This window comes from Mobula birostris, chromosome 30, assembly GCF_030028105.1.
Source record: "Mobula birostris isolate sMobBir1 chromosome 30, sMobBir1.hap1, whole genome shotgun sequence".
Classification (NCBI taxonomy): Eukaryota; Metazoa; Chordata; class Chondrichthyes; order Myliobatiformes; family Myliobatidae; genus Mobula; species Mobula birostris.
This window is the reverse complement of record NC_092399.1, coordinates 7,799,092-7,818,298: the sequence shown is the minus strand read 5'-3', so window position 1 is coordinate 7,818,298 and position 19,207 is coordinate 7,799,092. Positions and strand designations below refer to the sequence as shown.

Here is a 19,207-nt window from a genome sequence, read left to right as displayed (position 1 = left end):
TCATATTTTTTAACCTTTAAGTTGATTTGCTTAGGAGTCCAAGCACAAGTGTTAATCTCTACGAAAACCTATTAATCAGGTGATGAAATCAAGCCGTGCCCGCGCTGTGAGGCCTACATCATCAAGATGAACGATGGAAGCTGCAATCACATGACGTGCGCTGTGTGCGGCTGTGAGTTCTGCTGGTTGTGTATGAAGGAGATCTCTGACCTGCACTATCTCAGGTAGGAGTTGGTCAGGATTGCTTAAAGTTGTGTTGAAGTGTTGAGAAGGTGATTTTTTTTTTACCTCCGAGCAGTTTCAGTTATTCGGAATGTTTGCTGTGACGTCAAACAGACCCTGCACTTCCTCCAGTGGCTTCCGATCCAGCAGCGTTCTTGTTAATCAGTTCTTCCTGAAATGTGTTTCCCAGTGTTGGACATGGGTACAAACCAGATCCCAGGCTTCACTGACAAAATAATTTTTTACTCCATTTTGGCACCAGAGTTCTGTAGGAAGCCGCGGACGGGGTGGGAGAGTGGCCCACTCTTCGGAAGGTGACCTTCAAGAGGCAGAACACTGAAATCCCCAGCACTGCTGCACTTAACAGGACGGACAACCTTCCTACGTCCTCGCTAGAGACACTGACTTGTGTGACAGTTGTGTTCTGGAAGCATGGGGAATAAAAATTAACTGTTGATCAATTGGCAGAGATAATGTCAGTAATCTCACGATTGAATTTGATGTTCTGAGTGGGGCAGTTCCTTAGGGGGGGAAAAAGAGTCACAGGTATGAAACATCATTTCTCTCTGCACAGTTGCTGCCTCCCCACCCAAGCATCTTGTTTTGCACGTTTAGCATGTCAATTCGGGTGGTGGGGTGGAGATATGTCTCTACCAAAGGAGGTGTAAAGGACTCCTTCCCTGCACCAGCCTGCAGGCCACCCTTGGGCAAGACGTGGCACCTGCTTAGCCCCCTGATCGGGGTCATGTGAAGTCATGGGAGCAGGTGGTGGATGGTCGTCTGAGCAGTTGGTGGACATCACAATTCTGGTTATGTGACCACTGACGCCAGGCGGACAATCTCTGAAGAGTATTGATAATGGCTGGGGTCACACCTCTTGTAAAGACACTGCCCAGAGGAAGGGAATGGCAAACCACTTCTGCAGAAAAATTTGCCAAGAACAATCACGGTCATGGAAAGACCATGATCGCCCTCGTCATGCAACATGGCGCATAATGATGATGTCATACGACACGGTGCATAATGACGATGATGAGCATGTCAGTCGGGTCACCCATTTTCCAAAGAGTAGAGCACAGGACGAATGGACATTATGACCATAGCTTGCTCAGGCTTCACCAACCTGACAATTCTGCAGTGTTTTGGGGGGTGGGAGGTGAGGGACAGGGGCTTAAACTTTTTCACACTCTCGATCCAGAATGCTAACTTGTTTTTGGAAATCCATTTCTGTTTTTGACTGAGTCTCCAACGGCAGCAGGCCCCTTTTGTTTCTAGAGAGAGAGAGTGGGGAGGCCTTTGCCGGTGTGGTCGTGGGGAGGCTTTTGGCAGCACTGGATCAGCAGACAGACACTGAGACACAGAATCGGGGTGCATTCACTCGGTGATTCAGAGGGAATGTCACCAAAGGTGCTCGCAAATTTGTATGGGTGGACCGTGGGGAGCATTCCAATGGGTTGCATCACCATCTGGCCCTGCACAGGATCGAACTAAGCTGCAGAAAGTTGTGAACTCAGTCAGCTCCACCACTAGGTACCAGTCTCCCCAGCATCCCGGACATCTTCAAAGAGCAATGCCTCAAAAAGGCAGCATTTTTACCTCATTAAGGACCCCAGGACGTGCCCTCTTCTCATTGCTACCATCAGGGAGGAGGTACAGGAGCCTGAAGACACACAACTCAGCGATTCGGGAACAGCTTCTTCCCCTCTGTCGTCATGGGTTCATTGTCCATTCAGAAATCTGAACACTACCTCACTACTTTTTTTCATCTTATTGCACTATGTATTTAACTTAATTCTTATTTATATATTTCCTGCAGTTTACAGTTTTTATTATTACGTGTTGCTGCCACATTACATATTTCATGCCGTGAAAGGGGCTCGGGCTGAGGTGGAATCCACGGCCTCCTTTCCTGCTGCTTCCACCTTTGGTGCTGTGGCCTTTCCCTGCCGAACCCCGTCTCGCAGCCACTGAGCAGGGAATCGTAACTAATCTGGAGCAATCGTTCATCACCCTTCAGTCCTCCGTGTCTGCTAAAGGATCTCAGAGCAAACAACGGCAAGGCCTTCAAATGGCGGAAAGGCGAGGTGGATGAAGCTGACGAGTTCAGCGCGGGTGTAGCGAGCAGCACCAAGGCAGTCTCTAATTTTGTTTTTCCTTTATTGGCTTGATGCAGCATCTTCTCACAATCTGTGAAAGTGACAGTGAACCGTCAGGGCGGCTGAAAATGTCACTGGCTGCAGTCACTATAGTTCTTCTGTGTCCAGGACAAAAAGTTCACCAAAAACTCCCTTCTGGGAAGCACTATAGGGCTATTAAAACTAAAACTTCACACCATCTTTAAAGTGTCTTCCCCCAATCAGTTGATCTAATTGGCCCTCTCCCCACCCCTCCCCCTTATCTATTATCTCAGGCGCCGCAATACACTGTAAACACTTCAAACGTTTTATAATGCTGTTTACTGTACATTGTAATGCATGCTGCTGTTTAAGCAGATTTTATTCTATATCCATACTTGTGACTTTATTTTGTAGTTCTTTATTCTTTCTAATTGTTGAATGTTTTTGTTGCATGTCACACCAGCACACCACAGCAAATTTCTTATTGGAAAGCTGATGTATCTGCAATAAATTTGTTATTGAAGTCTCTCATTAGAGGTGTCCTCAATCTTAAACCAATTCCCACTCTCCCCTCGTTCTCCATTCTTCACCCAGAGGACCCCCCCTCCCTCAATCCCATGTCTCACCCAGAGGACCCCCCCCGTCCCATGTCCCACCCAGTTGATTTCCATTCTGACCTGCTCTCTTTGTTGCTGTCAGTGAGCTCCTGTCCCCCCACCCACCCCCATCCCCACCCCCATACGCCCATTGTCACCACCTCCTTGGAGCCACTGGAGTGAAATGGTACCTCGCATCAAGTGGTTGATGTCAAGACTGGATTCTGGTAGGGCCGGCCAGATTGTCCTTCTCGAATAAAGCTGATTTGTCACCTGAAGCAGCAGCTGCCCTTGGCTCTGACTGGGACATACGACCATCTTAGCATGTTAACGCCAACTCAGTGACACGCGGTTCTTGACCTGCACCAATGCTGCCACCTGGTGGCAGATGACAGAAATGCTGATAGACACAGAGCCTTGTCCTGGTGTGCAGGTCGCATTAGTCTTGTAAGGCAATGTGTGACTTTGATCTATTTTAACATTGGCCAAGGGCGAGGGTTGCCCTCTGACCTTTCTGAGGCATGTTCTGACTTTCCTCTGCTGTTATTTTCAGCCCCTCTGGTTGCACGTTTTGGGGAAAGAAGCCATGGAGCAAGAAGAAGAAAATTCTCTGGCAGCTTGGCACTCTAATTGGCGCTCCTGTGGGCATTTCCCTCATTGCTGGCATTGCTGTTCCTGCCATGATCATTGGCATACCAGTCTATGTTGGCCGTAAGGTAAGAACCATTGTCAAAAAGTATCTGCTGGTAGCTGTTAATGATTCCCCTCCTCCTGCACACTAACCCCACAGTGTTATAATTATTGTAAATAATCGTCTTGGTCGTATGTTATCCAACCTCACATTAAAATTTTCTCTCTGAAACTCCACAGTTACGAAGGCTCACTTTAATCTGTTTTAACTGTCATCATTTCTCATTCCTGCCTTTAGGAAATGTACTTACAAGAAAGTTTAAGTTTATCAGTAGCAGTTTCTGCTACTTGGATAATTTCACGTAAAGTGTAACTGAATTTCCTTGGTACCTCTTCTGCATTCAAACTTGCTGATTTTGGCCAGGCTGTGTCCATATCACCTTGCGTGACTGAAGCACAGAGGTACGAGTGAACTCTGCCGAAGATAAATTTGAGAGTTGCCGCTTTTGAATGCCTCAGCTGCAGTATGGCTACAATGCACAGTCCAGCTGTTATGTCATAGAAACAGAAAATAGGTGCAGGAGTAGGCCATTCGGCCCTTCGAGCTTGCACTGCCATTCAGTACGATCATGGCTGATCATCCAACTCAGAACCCCGCCCCAGCCTTCCCTCCATACCCCCGAACCCTTTCGCCACAAGGGCCATATCTAACTCCCTCTTAAATATAGCCAATGAACTGGCCTCAACTGTTTCCTGTGGCAGAGAATTCCACAGATTCACCACTCTCTGTGTGAAGAAGTTTTTCCTCATCTTGGTCCTAAAAGGCTTCCCCTTTATCCTCAAACTGTGACCCCTCGTTCTGGACTTCCTCAACATCGGGAACAATCTTCCTGCATCTAGCCTGTCCAATCCCTTTAGAATTTTATACGTTTCAATCAGATTCCCCCTCAATCTTCTAAATCCCAGAGAGTACAAGCCCAGTCGATCCAGTCTTTCATCATATGAAAGTCCTGTCATCCCAGGAATCAATCTGGTGAACCACCTTTGTACTCCCTCTAGGCCCTCCTGGTTTTGAGGCCCTCCCAGAACACTTCTCAGTGATGGGATTGGATCACAAAGGTCTGGAGAAAGAGTACTTGTGGTAGTAGATCATTTGGTAGGGTGGGGGGGGGGGTTGTTGATAAAGAATAGGCTGGAGTGATAGTGGCTCTCAGGAGTGCTTGTGTGGAGGTTGGACACACACACACACGCAAATACTACTTGCTCCTAATGTAAAAGAATAACTATGCTGCTGACTGCCTCGGGCAAGTCATACTTTGCAGAGACAAGAGGCAGGAATTCAGGCTTATTAGTAAATGGGCCCTTCTCAGATCTAAATAATTTTTTAAAAAAATTGTATTTCCCCTTTCATCAAAATGATGTTCTGTGCCCCAAAGGATAAAAGAAGAGGTCCTCGTCCACTTCCCTGCTTTTTTAATTCACTTGGAAACCAGCCATCATAATTGTTTCAAAGAAAAAGCGGAAACATGCGCCTCTTGTCTATTCCTCTATAAATCCCCAAAATAAAAGGAGGAAAATATCATAATGAATTTGTAAACCTGTTAGTCCTGGATGCATTATCCCTTCATATTGGAGAAAGTCAGGCCGATTTTTATGAACCTTGTACCTTCCTCCTGCTTTGAAGATTGCTCAGAATGGTGATCATTTTAACTTCTTCTCCTTTTATTCTTTAGGTTCACAGTCGCTATGATGGGAAAAAGACTTCAAAGCACAAAAGAAATTTGGCGATCACTGGTGCGGTTACCCTGTCAGTGATTGCTTCCCCTGTGATAGCAGCCGTCAGTGTAGGTAAGCGCTGGTTCTTTACCCAAGCATTGGTGTAAACCAGTGTAACAGTGGGATAATGTCTGATATCTAACTATCCGTTGGTGTAAACCAGTGTATCAGTGGGGTCTACGAAAGAGTTTCATGTCTATCGCAGATGGCCGTCACAGAGGGTGATGTGAAGCATTGGTTGAGATAGGTTGGATGCAGGTTGTTAATCTACTTTGTGCACGGCAACATTATTTATTTGTTTAGTGACCCAGTGCTCAGTAAGCCTTTCCAGTCCTTAAAGCCAGGCTGCCCCAGAAACCCCTGGCAACTCATTTTAACTCTAACCTAACCTAAGCATTTACAATGACCAATTAACCTAGAACTGATACACCTTTGACTGTGCAAGTCATTATAAAGTTTGCACTCTTCGAATAGATCCCACTCATTAACATAGGGTTTATTTTTTTAACAAGAGGTTTCACAATCTATTATCTGATCTGTTTAAGGAATTGGCGTTCCCATTATGCTGGCTTATGTTTACGGTGTGGTCCCGGTGTCGCTGTGTCGCGGCGGCGGCTGTGGTGTCAGTGCAGCCAATGGAAAAGGAGTGAAGATTGAATTTGATGAAGACGATGGGCCAATAACAGGTAACCAACCATGCACCTGTCTGCAGTATGTTAAATGTTGTGTTGTAACTGATCCCCCCAGGAAACTTTTTTTCTGGAGTGTTTGAGAGGCATGCATGCATTTATATATTTTTCCTATCTGTTTTCACTCACTCACTTTCCAGGACTTTTTACAACGCGAGTACTCAGTGTTATTTTTTTATTTGCACAGTTTGTTGTCTTTTGCATTTTGGTTGTTTGTCGGTCTTGGCAGAACACGGAACAGTACAGTACAGGGATAGGCCCTTCAGCCTGCAGTGTTGTGCTGGACCAGTGAAAAAGCAAATCAAAAACACTAAACACTAATCCCTCCTACCTACACAGTGTCCATATCCCTCCATCTTCCTCACATCCATGTTCCTATCCAAACGTCTCTTAAGAGCCTCTAATGTATTTGCTTCTACCACCAAGTCAGGCAGCCACCACTCCCTGAGTGAAAAAAAACCTTGCCTCTCACATCCATCCCTTGATAGCTTTTCATAAATTCTGTTGTATTTATTTCCCTGTAAGTACCTGCAAGAAATTGAACCTCATATTACCTCAGCTTTGATTTTTGCTGTCAGTATAAGTGTTTGTTGTCGTTGCTGTCTGGTACACTGGTCTGATCATACACACTGCAGCTGTCTGCATTTGTGTATTTGTGTGGGTTTCTGTGAGCAATGTTACTTGAAATACTGTTGCATGTTTTAAGAGTGGAATACTTCCCATCTAACAGTAGTATTAAGACTTGACCTGTCCTCAGACTTTGAGTTTTAATATGTCTCGGCCTGAAACGTCGACTGCACCTCTTCCTAGAGATGCTGCCTGGCCTGCTGCGTTCACCAGCAACTTTTATGTGTGTTATTTAAATACCTAGATGTTTCCTTAAGGTTATCCCAGCCAGGTGAAGTAGTGGAGATAAGCTCCCACTTGCGATTTAAATGCTCCCAATGGCGTGCATCTCAAACAGCCTATGGCAACCAAGTCCAGCTCCTTGTCTTCATGTGTGGTTTAGTCACTAAGTCCGGCAGAACGGTTTCTACTGACAGGAGAAGGGGGCCAAGGTGGGTTATTAGTGCCTTAAAACTGGTCGTTACTGGCAGATGGGTCTCGTTAGCCGTAGCTGGCAGCTCATCTAGAAGGGGAACTCTGATCTGAAACCTCCACTGCCTTGCAGCTATACCCACTCACGGGGAAGGCTTCGGGAATGAATCCCGAGGGGAAAAATCTGGAACTGGAGTCCCTAAGGCAGCCCGACATTGTGTTCAATGTGACTGGCAACTCCTGTGACGCCACTGGTGCCAAACCGTATTGGCCTCTGTCGTTCCTTTGGATTCATCAGCTGCACGGAGAGGGGGAGCCTGTTACACGGGCAACAAGGTGCTCGTATTTTTGTACCGTCCTGGCTTGTGTACTGACTTCAATGTAGATGGCTAGGACTCAGCATCCATGGTCAGCACTGGCCAGCGGAAGGCTTCAAAATGGCTGTTGTGACTTTGAAATGAGGAAGCACAAAGTTACCTTCTAAACAGGAAATGTTAGTTTGTACAAGTGCGAATCCAGGCGTTGAGAGTTAGGAAAACAGTTGTGCACGTGATAATTTTACTTTAAATCTCAAAAATTAGTGACAATTGTCATTCAAGTGGGACGTGGGCAGCATAAATTGAATGATAATGAGGGATGTTTCTAATTTTATTCCCATGAGCAAAATATACTGTCTTAAGTCTTTGCTTTCCCGTCTTGTCCTGCTAAGGTTAGACATGGAAGCTGTCCCTGTTATGACCTTCAAGACTGAAGGATGAATGTTCAAGGTCAAGGCAGGTTAAAGTGTTTCCAAACAACCTGAATTATTATCTTAGAAGGACTGTGAAGTATTTGTATTTATTTTATTTCTTGCATCCAAGGGAGTAAAAATCTTTACTGCATCTCCGTCACAACGTACAAGCAATAAGGCAGGGAAATGTGGGGGGTTATTGCCCAGACACTAAGATTGTACACAGGATTGTTTTATATACATGTATATACAGTCAGATATACAATCAGATCAATGTGTATTGATCAATTTGGGGAAAGAAGCTGTCCTGGACCCTGTTAGTTCTGGCCTTAATGCTGCGGCACCGTTTACCAGACGGAAGCAGCTGAAACAGTTTAAGGTCGGGGTGGCTGGAGTCCCTGATGATCCTCTGACCCCTTTTTACACACCTGCTGCTGTAAGTGTCATGAATAGAGGAAAGTTCACACCCACAGATGCGCTGGGCTGTCCGCGCCACTCTCTGCAGTGCCCTGTGATTGAGGGAGGTACAGTCCCCGGACCAGGCAGTGACACAACCAGTCAGGATGTTCTCAGTGGTGCCCCTGTACAAAGTCCTGAGGATTTGGGGACCCATGCTGAACTTCCTCAGCCGTCTGAGGTGAAAGATGTGCTGTTGTGCTCTTCACACCAGACAGCCGGTGTGTACAGTCCAGGTGAGATCCTCAGTGACGTGTACACCGAGGAACTTGAAACTACTCACCCTCTCAACTACAGTCCCATTGATGTCAACAGCGGCCAGCCGGTCTCTGTTCCTCCTGTAATCCACGATCAACTCCTTCGTTTTGTCGACGTTGAGGGAGAGGTTTTCTCGACACCACCTGTGTCAGGGCATTGAGTTCTCCTCTGTAGGCTGTTTCATCATTGTTGGAAATAAGGCCTACCAATGTAGTTGATGTAGTTTGTTCATTCTCCTGTGATCATTAAGGAACATTATGAAGCTCACCTGTCCTGTGGGTTGTAGGAGCTGTGGTTGTGGAGGTTTATAAGATTTATAGATAGAGTACGCAGGGAGTGTCTGTTTCTCAGGGTTGCAATGTCTAATACCAGAGGGCACGTATTGAAGGTGAGCGGGGGTAGATTCAAGGGGGAAGTGAGGGGTAAGTTTTTTACTCAGAGAGTGGTGGATGCCAGGTATGGTCGTAGAGGCAAATGCATTATGATGATGATTACGAAGACACGTAGTCCTCTTTTATTGTCATTTAGTAATGCATGCATTGACAAATGATACATTATTTCCTCTGGTGTGATATCACAAAACACAGGACAAACCAAGACTGAAAAAACTGACAAAACCACATAATTATAACATATAGTTACAACAGTGTAACAATACCATAACTTGATGAAGAAGTCCGTGAGCACAGTAAAGTTCAAAGTTTCTCAAATGTCCCACATCTCACGCAGACAGGAGAAGGAAGAAAAACTCTCCCTGCCATGCCGACCACAATCCGATTCTGAGTCATCCGAAAACTTCGAGCTCTGATCAGCTCTCCGACACCAAGTACTGAGCAGCATCTCTGTCCGAATGATTCGACCTCCTTCTCGGTCACCAAAAGCAGGCAAGGCCGGGGATTTTGAGGCCTACCCTCCGAAAGATTCTCGACCACAGAGTAACGACAGCAGCGGACAGGCGTTTCAGAAATTTCTCCAGATGTTCCTCTGTGCTTTCACGTCCATTCTCCATCAAATCAGAATTGGCCATGGCCCCTATTTAACAGATACGATATCATTTTTCACCGGGGGGGGGGGCTGCGCACGCGCGGCGCGCTGCCATCTTCTCCTCCCGCCGTTCCCGCCATTAGAAGCTTTTTGGATAGGCACATGGACGTAAGGAAGATGGAGGAATATGGGCATGGTGTAGGTAGGTGGGATTAGTGTTTGGGTGTTCTTGATTTGCTTTTTAGCTGGTTTGGCACAACACTGTGGCCTGTTCCTGTCTGTACAGTTCTATGTTCTATGTCCTCTTTGCACAGATAGGGCCCAGCATGCAGTCTTCCCAGTGTATTCCATTGTTCTAGGTTTGGTCTCCCATCACCTGTGGTGTATTGTCTTCATTGCCCGGCTGTGCCCCTCTCTCTGCTTCGCTCCCATTGATCTCCTTCCTTTCCTTGCAGTTGCTGACGCGTGGCGAGCCCTGAAGAACCCCAGTATCGGAGACAGCAGCGTGGAGGGGCTGACCAGCGTGCTGAGCACGAGCGGCAGCCCCATTGACGGCGTGAGCGTGGTGCAGAGCAACTGCAGCGAGACAGCCAGCTTCGCGGCTCTGTCGGGGAGCACGCTGTCTGGAGGGGCCCTCGCGGGGAGCAGCGTGCAGCACAGCAGGTATTCTTTGTTGTCACATCTGTCTGCTCTTTGTAAAGTAATAAGATATTGGGCAGTAGTCTGTCATGCAGCAACACCTCTGAATACCACTCTTAATGGCAGCTCGAAAGTTACCCAAGATCAGGGGTTCCCAGTCTGAATCCACTAACCCCTTGCTTAATGGTTTGTCCATGGCGTAAAAGTTGGGAACCCCTTCCCTAGAGACAAGGGAACCACCGTAAGCAGTTACATCCTCTCGCACTGATGGCTGCTGCCCTTGGACTGTGTCACAATGAGAATCAGGTTTGATATCACTGGCATATGTCGTTAAGATTTGTTAACTTTCTGGCAGCAGTACACTGCAATACAATAATAGAGAAAAAATGTGAATTACAGTAAGTGTGTGTATCTCAAATAGTTAAATAGGTAGTGCAACAATAGAAAAATATATTAGTGAGGTAGTGTTCATGGGTTCAATGTCCATTCAGAAATCAGATGGCAGAAGGGAAGAAGCTGTTCCTGAATCGTTGGGTGTGTGCCTTCAGGCTCCTGTACCTCTGTCCTGATGGTAGCAATGAGAAGAGGGCATGTCCTGGGTGACAAGGTCCTTAAAGATGAACGCCGCCTTTTTGAGGCATCACTCCTTGAAGATGTCCTGGATATTACAGAGGCTAGCGCCCATGATGGAGCTGACTGAATTTACAACTTTCTGCAGTTTATTTCAATCCTGTGCAGTAGCCTTCCCCACAAATCCCACCCCCCCCCACCATAGCAGATGGTGATAGAGCCAGTTAGAATGCTCTCCATGGTACATCAGTAGAAATTTTTAAGTGCCCTTGACTTACCAAATCTTTTTGAGCTGCTAACAAAATATAGCTGCTGTCATGTCTCTTTTGAACTATTACTGCTGCAGACATCCCACCCTGCAAAAACTTATTTCAGGGAGGTAGCACCATCAATTTGCGGGAGACTCCCAGAACTCCCGGGAGAGGTGGGATGTCTGCAATAGAGTAGCTCCTTAGCAGCCAGCCAGCTAGTTTAAATAACATTAGCTATGCTAATGAACGAATGACACCTGTTAAACTCACCTCAACATTTTACAGTCTTAACCCACCATGGGCAATAGAAAAGTCACTGTTGCAAACAGTGCAGTGAGCAACACTGTCATTATTTTTGACCCCTATTAGGCAGGGGTACACTTTAGTGTAGTCTGGGGTGACGTACGTTTTATTTTTTTGGAGCACTCTCGCTCGCGTGCTCTCGCTTGCTTTCTCTCTTGCTCGCTCGCCTGCTTTCTCTCACTCTCTCTCAAAAAAATTGATCATGATATTGTATATAATTTGCGGGCATCAGGGAGCCACTATTCATATGCGGGAGACTCCCGGAACTTCCGGGAGAGGTGGGGTGTCTGCTGCTATTACTACATCGACTCAGGCTGAGGGGGCCAGCATTGGGCACGATGGCGGATTCTCCACTTCTCCTTTGTAGCTGCATAACAATGAAATCAACATGCCTTGGGCTTTTCCAGAATAAAGGTAACAATGCTGTCCGAGATGATTTACAGGAGGGTGAGGTCCTAAATTCAAAATTGGCTGAATCTTGCAATGCCAGATCAGTTTCTGGTTTGGTGAAATTGAAATACTGCTTTTTTGCCCCTGGTGTGCAGTGTGGAGCAAAATTAGATGTGTAACAATCATCCAGAGAGCAAAGGGGCTGAGGCCCCTTTGTCAGGCCTATACAAAGGCTTTGGAAGGACTCTGCCTTCCATGCCTTTTTTCATCATTCTGGAAGGGTACAACTTATAACAACTGAATAGGTGTCGTTGAAAGGCTTGAATACTCTGCACTTGTCATATTGTAGAGCAAAGAATATCCCCTAACTTTGAGAAAGGACTTGTTACCAATTGGCTAGATGTTGTACAAAGCAGGCTGCATCCCAACCTGTAGTCTGCAGGGCCCTTGGTTAAGTGGGGTTCCATGGCGCAAAAAAAGGTTGGGAACCCCTGCGGTAGTGTTATAATACTGTATTCTATAGTCAATCTTCTTCAAATCAAATTAGAGATTATTGATTTGATATCAAACCAGGGTTCAAAGTGCAATACTTTTTTTTTTAGCAGGCTGGAAACTCGAGCTGAAAGTCAAAAGCAAAACAAACTGCATAAAGATTCCATCAGCCTTGGGGCAACCAGTGATAACGCCAGCACCAGGGCCATGGCAGGTTCCATCATCAGCTCCTACAACCCACAGGACAGGTGAGCTTCAGAACATTACCTCATGGTCACTGGAGAATGAACAAACTACTTTTTATTTCACAGTCCTCTCCCTAAGAACAAGAAATTGAAGTTGTTTGAAAACAGTCTAACACTGAAAATCAGTGACCCAAAATTTATCCTGAAAGGACTGGCTTTTCTGAACTTCCTTTCACATCTGTTTGTTTATTTCATTGAGACACTGCGCAGAGAAGGCCTTCTGACCCTTCGAGCCCCACTGTTAGAAACCACCCCCCCCTCCCAATTAAACCCTAGCCTAATCAGGGACAATTTACAATGTCCAATTAACCTACCAACCAGTATGCCTTTGGATTGTGGGAGGAAACCCACGCGGTCCCGGGGAGAACGTACACTCCTTGCAGGCAGTGAACCCTGGTCGCTGGTACCATAAAGCATTGTGCTAACCACGTCACCATTCTGAACCACTCAGTGCTGGACAGCCAGTGAGGTCCTTTGTAGACTCCACTGGAGCAGTCCACAAAGCCAAGGAAGGATCAGGAGACAATTGGTTGCAGAAATTTAAAATGTCAACTGACCAGATGCTGAGGATGATGCTTGTAGAATGAGAAGTATTCTCAGCAAAAACACAAAGAGATTCTGCAGACGCTGGAAGAAATCAGCAGGTCAGGCAGCATCGATGGAAATGACGAGCTAGTCGATGTTTCAGACTGAGACTCTTCTTCAGGACTGGCAAGGAAAGGGGGACGATGCCAGAATAAAAAGGTGGGGGGAGGGGAAGGAGGATAGCTCGAAGGTGAGAGGTGAAGCCAGGTGGGTGGGAAAAGTCGAGGGCTGGAGAAGAAGGAATCTGGTAGGAGAGGAGAGTGGACCACGGGGGAAAGGGAAGGAGGAGGGGAGCCAGTGGGAAGGGTGAGAAAAGGTAAAAGGCCAGAGTGGGGAATAGAAGAAGGGGGGGGGAATTACTGTAAAGAGAAATAGATATTCATGCCATCAGGTCGGAGGCTACCCAGAGAGAATATAAGGTGTTGCTCCTCCACCCTGAGGGTGGCCTCATCTTGGTACAGGATGACTAATATGTCTGAATGGGTATCGGAACTAAAATGTTTGGTTGCCGGGAAGTTCCACTTTTGGCAGATGGAATCAATCTCTGAATGCTTTCTCTAGCAAAGAGGGAAACACACTACTGGCATAAATGGTATACCAAACCAAGGAACTAAGATTACTTTGCATTTGGTTCTGTGTCAAAATCTTGCTTATTTTGCTTGTGTTATGTGCACAAGCAAATGGATGGAAATTCATGGAAATTTGATGTGGATTAAAATGTGACACTCTTTTCAATTATGTTTGAGGAATGTTTAGGGTTCTTTTGTTTTTGCAGAGGGGTTAATGCTGGAATAGCTTAGAAAGGACATTGAAAGAACAGTATTTATGACATTTACAGATGTAGTACTGTGCAAAAGTCTTGGGTACTCTAACTGTGTGTGTGTGTGTGTGTGTGTGTGTGTATATGTGTGTGTGTATGTATGTATATATATATGTATGTATCTATAGATATAGATATCTATATCTATCTCTATCTCTCTCTCTCTCTCTCTCTCTCTCGCTCTATATATATATATATATCTCTGTCCCTAAGGCTTTTGCACAGGACTGTATTTGTCAACGTGGAGCAGAGAGCGAGTTTGTAAATCCGGCGGGAGCAAAGGATGCTGGGAATGGTGAGGGTGGAGCGCCACGGGAGGGGTGTGGGACAGGTGGCAGAGGAGGAGTGCCAGGGGCGGATGCAGACACACGCAGCCCTGAGACACCAGGCAAGGTTATTTGATTCCAAATAATTGGTTTATTGGTCATCACAGAATGTCTCTCTGGTACTGGGACAATTAGTGACCAGTCGCTGACTGATTTATAGTGAATGAAATTGTAAAAGGATCAAGCAACAGGAGAAAATCATCCACCCACCCTGCCCCATCTGTGGACTATAGTAGCCCAGAACCATATTTTCACATCTGAAAGTTACAAAACATTGCCAGCTACAACTGCCTGGAAGATGAGAATTGATGGACGCAAATCAACAATTAAGAGCAAAAAAAAACATTGTGCTGGTTTAACTGTTATAATCTTCTATCTTAGAAATGTAGAGAACAGGACATATCATGTTCAGATTTTTACACCCTGATACTGGGTAATCCTGAATTCCTACTCTAAGAGGCTAAGACTCCTTAAGGAAACAACAAAAGCCTCTACACTTGAGAAGTTAGTTAGAAACTGAGCACTTCAACCTCCAAGAGGACCACAGCCTTGTAGGGTTTGGAGGCTTGTGTGCCTCAATGACCCAGAGAGCTACATTGGCTGTAGTCAGGGCCTTGTGCTTTTTCTCTCGGTAAGGTCACCATGCCAAACAGGTCAAAGGGTAGGGGCCAGACTAAGAATGAGCCACCGGTCCTCCAGGTTCAGGGGCTCAGCTTGGGGCTAACAAAAAAGGTTGTGACAGAAACAGCAGTGAAGAATCCTTCTATATCTGCGTGCGATGGTATGGACAGAGATGGGGTCCAGCAGCATGATGGGCAGTAAGTGAGCACTTCAGACTGAGTAATTGATTGTCATTTTTATTACAGGGAGTACAACAATCTGGAAGTTCAGGTTGACATTGAAAGCAAACCCAGTCCCCTGTGTCTCACCAGTGATGGCAGCATCGATGAATTGCTTCATGTCCACTCTCAGTCAGTGGAGGGACTCTGCCACGAGGAGAAGGACAGTTCTTTCATGAGTGACAACAAGGATAGTATCGCGAGCAGCACCTGTGATGTTACGCTTGCTCAACCCGAGAGTATCAAAAGCGATGAAAACAGCACAGATACTCAGTCGGATGACGTGCCTGACATAAGCTCTGATGAATGCGATTCACCCAGTCCAATTAATGGCAGACATTTGGAAATCACAGATATCAAGCTCTTAGACATTGAGAGTTTGGCATGTGATGATTTTGAGCAAAGGGAATGCACTCTTGAACAAGATGGGCAGCAAACAGAGACTGTTGTACATTACTTTTAAACCATCCAATCATCACTAATTCACCAACTCACAACACGCACCTTATTCAGAATATTGAAATTTTATGTGTCTATGTTGTTTTAAATATACAAAATGTACCCTGAGTATCACATTCTTGATGCAGTAAATAAAAATGTTAATCACTTACTTTCTTGATGAAATTAATTCAGAAGTCTTTTGCATGAATTTGCTCTGGCCTGTTTCTCTGCCCAAAAATAGATAGTCTCATATGGAGAAAAAGTATTCAGAATTGATCAATTCAGCAAAAAATGAGCTTTTCTGGGCAGCTGGGCGTCTTGCTATAGTTTCAACAATCATTCTTTATAAAGAGGGTGCAGTAAATAGATACTTAGTGATTGGTAAAGTAGGCACCGATCAACAGGCCTACATTAGAGGACAAAGTAGTTAATTTTTTTAATTACTTTAAATTTGATCATAGATCTAAACAGTAGACATAAATGCCACAAAATCAATTGACTAGTGTTAACTCTATTGAATGTTATAATTTCTTAATAACCTACATCTATCTCTTGAAGGCAAACTGAAATTAATAAAAGACAGCTATATTAGGGTTTGATTTGATTATGTAGTTCATTAATGCTCATTAGCAGAGATTATAATAGTATCTGGGAATTCTTATACTTTGTCTTTTACATTGTAGCATTTGAATGAACATTGTTTCCCTTTTTTTTTTGATGATCCCAACATTACTTGATGGTCTGAAGTGTCTTTCCAGGGAAGGGTAGCGTGCACTACCAGTTCTTTGTAACTTCGTTAGCAGTAAGATGGTTGCTAGGATACTGCAAAGGTGTATTTTAATTGACATAATTCAAATTCTCTAATGAGTTATTTTAGCCAGGTCTGTTAATACTGGAATCAATTTGCTAAATCTCAAATCAGCCAGTTTTTATTTAAAATGCTTTATGGTTTCAGTTTCCTGTTGATCTCTTATGATGGATATTGTAATGATAGAAACTGGAAGAGATAAGGCTAGCAGACCTCTAATTTATGCCTTAAACCAAACGACATAATTGTAAACGTGTTTACTGATTCAAAAATTCCTTCTAGAACATAGAATAGTACAGCACAGTACAGGCCCTTTGGCCCAGAATGTTGTGCCGACCCTCAAACCCTGCCTCCCATATAACCCCCCCACCTTAAATTCCTCCATATACCTGTCTAGCAGTCTCTTAAACTTCACGAGTGTATCTGCCTCCACCACTGACTCAGGCAGTGAACTCCACGCACCAACCACTCTCTGAGTAAAAAATCTTCCTCTAATATCCCCCTTGAACTTCCCACCCCTTACCTTAAAGCCATGTCCTCTTGTATTGAGCAGTGATGCCCTGGGGAAGAGGTGCTGGCTGTCCACTCTATCTATTCCTCTTATTATCTTGTACACCTCTATCATGTCTCCTCTCATCCTCCTTCTCTCCAAAGAGTAAAGCCCTAGCTCCCTTCATCTCTGATCATAATCCATACTCTCTAAACCAGGCAGCATCCTGGTAAATCTCCTCTGTACCCTTTCCAATGCTTCCACATCCTTCCTATAGTGAGGTGACCAGAACTGGACACAGTACTCCAAGGGTGGCCTAACCAGAGTTTTATAGAGCTGCATCATTACAGCGTGATTCTTAAACTCTATCCCTCGACTTATGAAAGCTAACACCCCATAAGCTTTCTTAACTACCCTATCCACCTGTGAGGCACCTTTCAGGGATCTGTGGACATGTACCCCCAGATCCCTCTGCTCCTCCACACTACCAAGTATCCTGCCATTTACTTTGTACTCTGCCTTGGAGTTTGTCCTTCCAAAGTGTACCATCTCACACTTCTCCGGGTTGAACTCCATCTGCCACTTCTCAGCCCACTTCAGCATCCTATCAATGTCTCTCTGCAATCTTCGACAATCCTCTACACTATCTACAACACCACCAACCTTTGTGTCGTCTGCAAGCTTGCCAACCCACCCTTCTACCCCTACATCCAGGTCGTTAATAAAAATCACGAAAACGTAGAGGTCCCAGAACAGATCCTTGTGGGACACCACTAGTCACAATCCTCCAATCTGAATGTACTCCCTCCACCATGACCCTCTGCCTTCTGCAGTCAAGCCAATTCTGAATCCACCAAACTTCCCTGGATCCCATGCCTTCTGACTTTCTGAATAAGCCTACCGTGTGGAACCTTGTCAAATGCCTTACTAAAATCCATATAGATCACATCCACTGCACTACCCTCTTCTATATGCCTGGTCACCTCCTCAAGGAACTCTATCAGGCTTGTTAGACACGATCTGCCCTTCACAAAGCCATGCTGACTGTCCCTGATCAGACCATGATTCTCTAAATGCCCAGAGATCCTATCTCTGAGAATCTTTTCCAACAGCTTTCCCACCACAGACATAAGGCTCACTGGTCTATAATTACCCAGACTATCCCTAATACCTTTTTTGAACAAGGGAACAACATTTGCCTCCCTCCAATCCTCCGGTACCATTCCCGTGGACAACGAGGACATAAAGATCCTAGCCAGAGGCTCAGCAATCTCTTCCCTCGCCTTGTGGAGCAGCCTGGGGAATATTCCGTCAGGCCCCGGGGACTTATCCGTCCTAATGTATTTTAACATCTCCAACACCTCCTCTCCCTTAATATTAACATGCTCCAGAACATCAACCTCACTCATATTGTCCTCACCATCAAGTTCCCTCTCATTGGTGAATACCGAAGAGAAGTATTCACTGAGGACCTCACTCACTTCCACAGCCTCCAGGCACATCTTCCCACCTTTATCTCTAATCGGTCCTACCTTCACTCCTGTCATCCTTTTTTCTTCACATAATTGAAGAATGCCTTGGGGTTTTCCTTTACCCTACTTGCCAAGGCCTTCTCATGCCCCCTTCTTGCTCTTCTCAGCCCCTTCTTAAGCTCCTTTCTTGCTTCCCTATACTCCTCAACAGACCCATCTGATCCTTGCTTCCTAAACCTCATGTATGCTGCCTTCTTCCACCTGACTAGATTTTCCACCTCACTTGTCACCCATGGTTCCTTCACCCTACCATTCTTTATCTTCCTCACCAGGACAAATGTATCCCTAACATCCTGCAAGAGATCTCTAAACATCGACCACATGTCCATAGTACATTTCCCTGCAAAAACATCATCCAAATGCACACCCACAATTTCTAGATTTATAGCCTTATAATTTGCCCTTCCCCAATCAAAAATTTTCCTGTCCTCTCTGATTCTATCCTTTTCCATGATAATGCTAAAGGCCAGGGAGCAGTGGTCACTGTCCCCCAGATGCTCACCCACTGAGAGATCTGTGACCTGACCCGGTTCATTACCTAGTACTAGATCTAGTACGGCATTCCCCCTGGTCGGCCTGTCCACATACTGTGATAGGAATCAGTCCTGGACACACTTAACAAACTCTGCCCCATCTAAATCCTTGGAACCAATCAGGTGCCAATCACTATTAGGGAAGTTAAAGTCACCCATGATAACAACCCTGTTATTTTTGCATCTTTCCAAAATCTGCTCCTCTGTATCTCTTTTGGCTTTAAGAAGAAACTTAAAACTAAAGGTAGGAAGCTGCATAACCCTTTTGTTATTGGTAAAGATACAACTGGATGTAACTAGGTATTCCAGTCCATATTTCAGTTTCCCAAAGTCCGAGACCAGGACTTCTACACCCCTCAAAGTGAAATCATGAATTCCTCCAGTTGAAATTGAATCTGCCCTGATCCATACTGAATGTATGTGACCATCAAATGAGAATGTATTTAT

The 19,207-nt window shown here is 45.2% G+C and overlaps 1 protein-coding gene across 5 annotated transcripts in view; it reads left to right on the top strand.

The window, feature by feature from the left end:
- rnf19b (ring finger protein 19B) overlaps positions 1–15,566 on the top strand; it is a 35,879-nt gene extending 20,313 nt beyond the window's left edge. For 4 of the 5 annotated variants that reach the window (XM_072247114.1, XM_072247111.1, XM_072247116.1 and 1 more), the window contains 7 exons: positions 80–224; positions 3,489–3,651; positions 5,299–5,413; positions 5,887–6,027; positions 9,952–10,159; positions 12,252–12,389; positions 14,984–15,566. In XM_072247114.1, coding sequence (XP_072103215.1) covers positions 80–224; positions 3,489–3,651; positions 5,299–5,413; positions 5,887–6,027; positions 9,952–10,159; positions 12,252–12,389; positions 14,984–15,419 — 1,346 coding nt within the window. In that variant the 3' untranslated portion in view covers positions 15,420–15,566. The remainder of the gene's footprint in view (positions 1–79; positions 225–3,488; positions 3,652–5,298; positions 5,414–5,886; positions 6,028–9,951; positions 10,160–12,251; positions 12,390–14,983) is intronic. The other variant, XM_072247115.1, reaches the window with a different exon arrangement.
- The last annotated feature ends 3,641 nt before the right edge of the window (positions 15,567–19,207 follow it).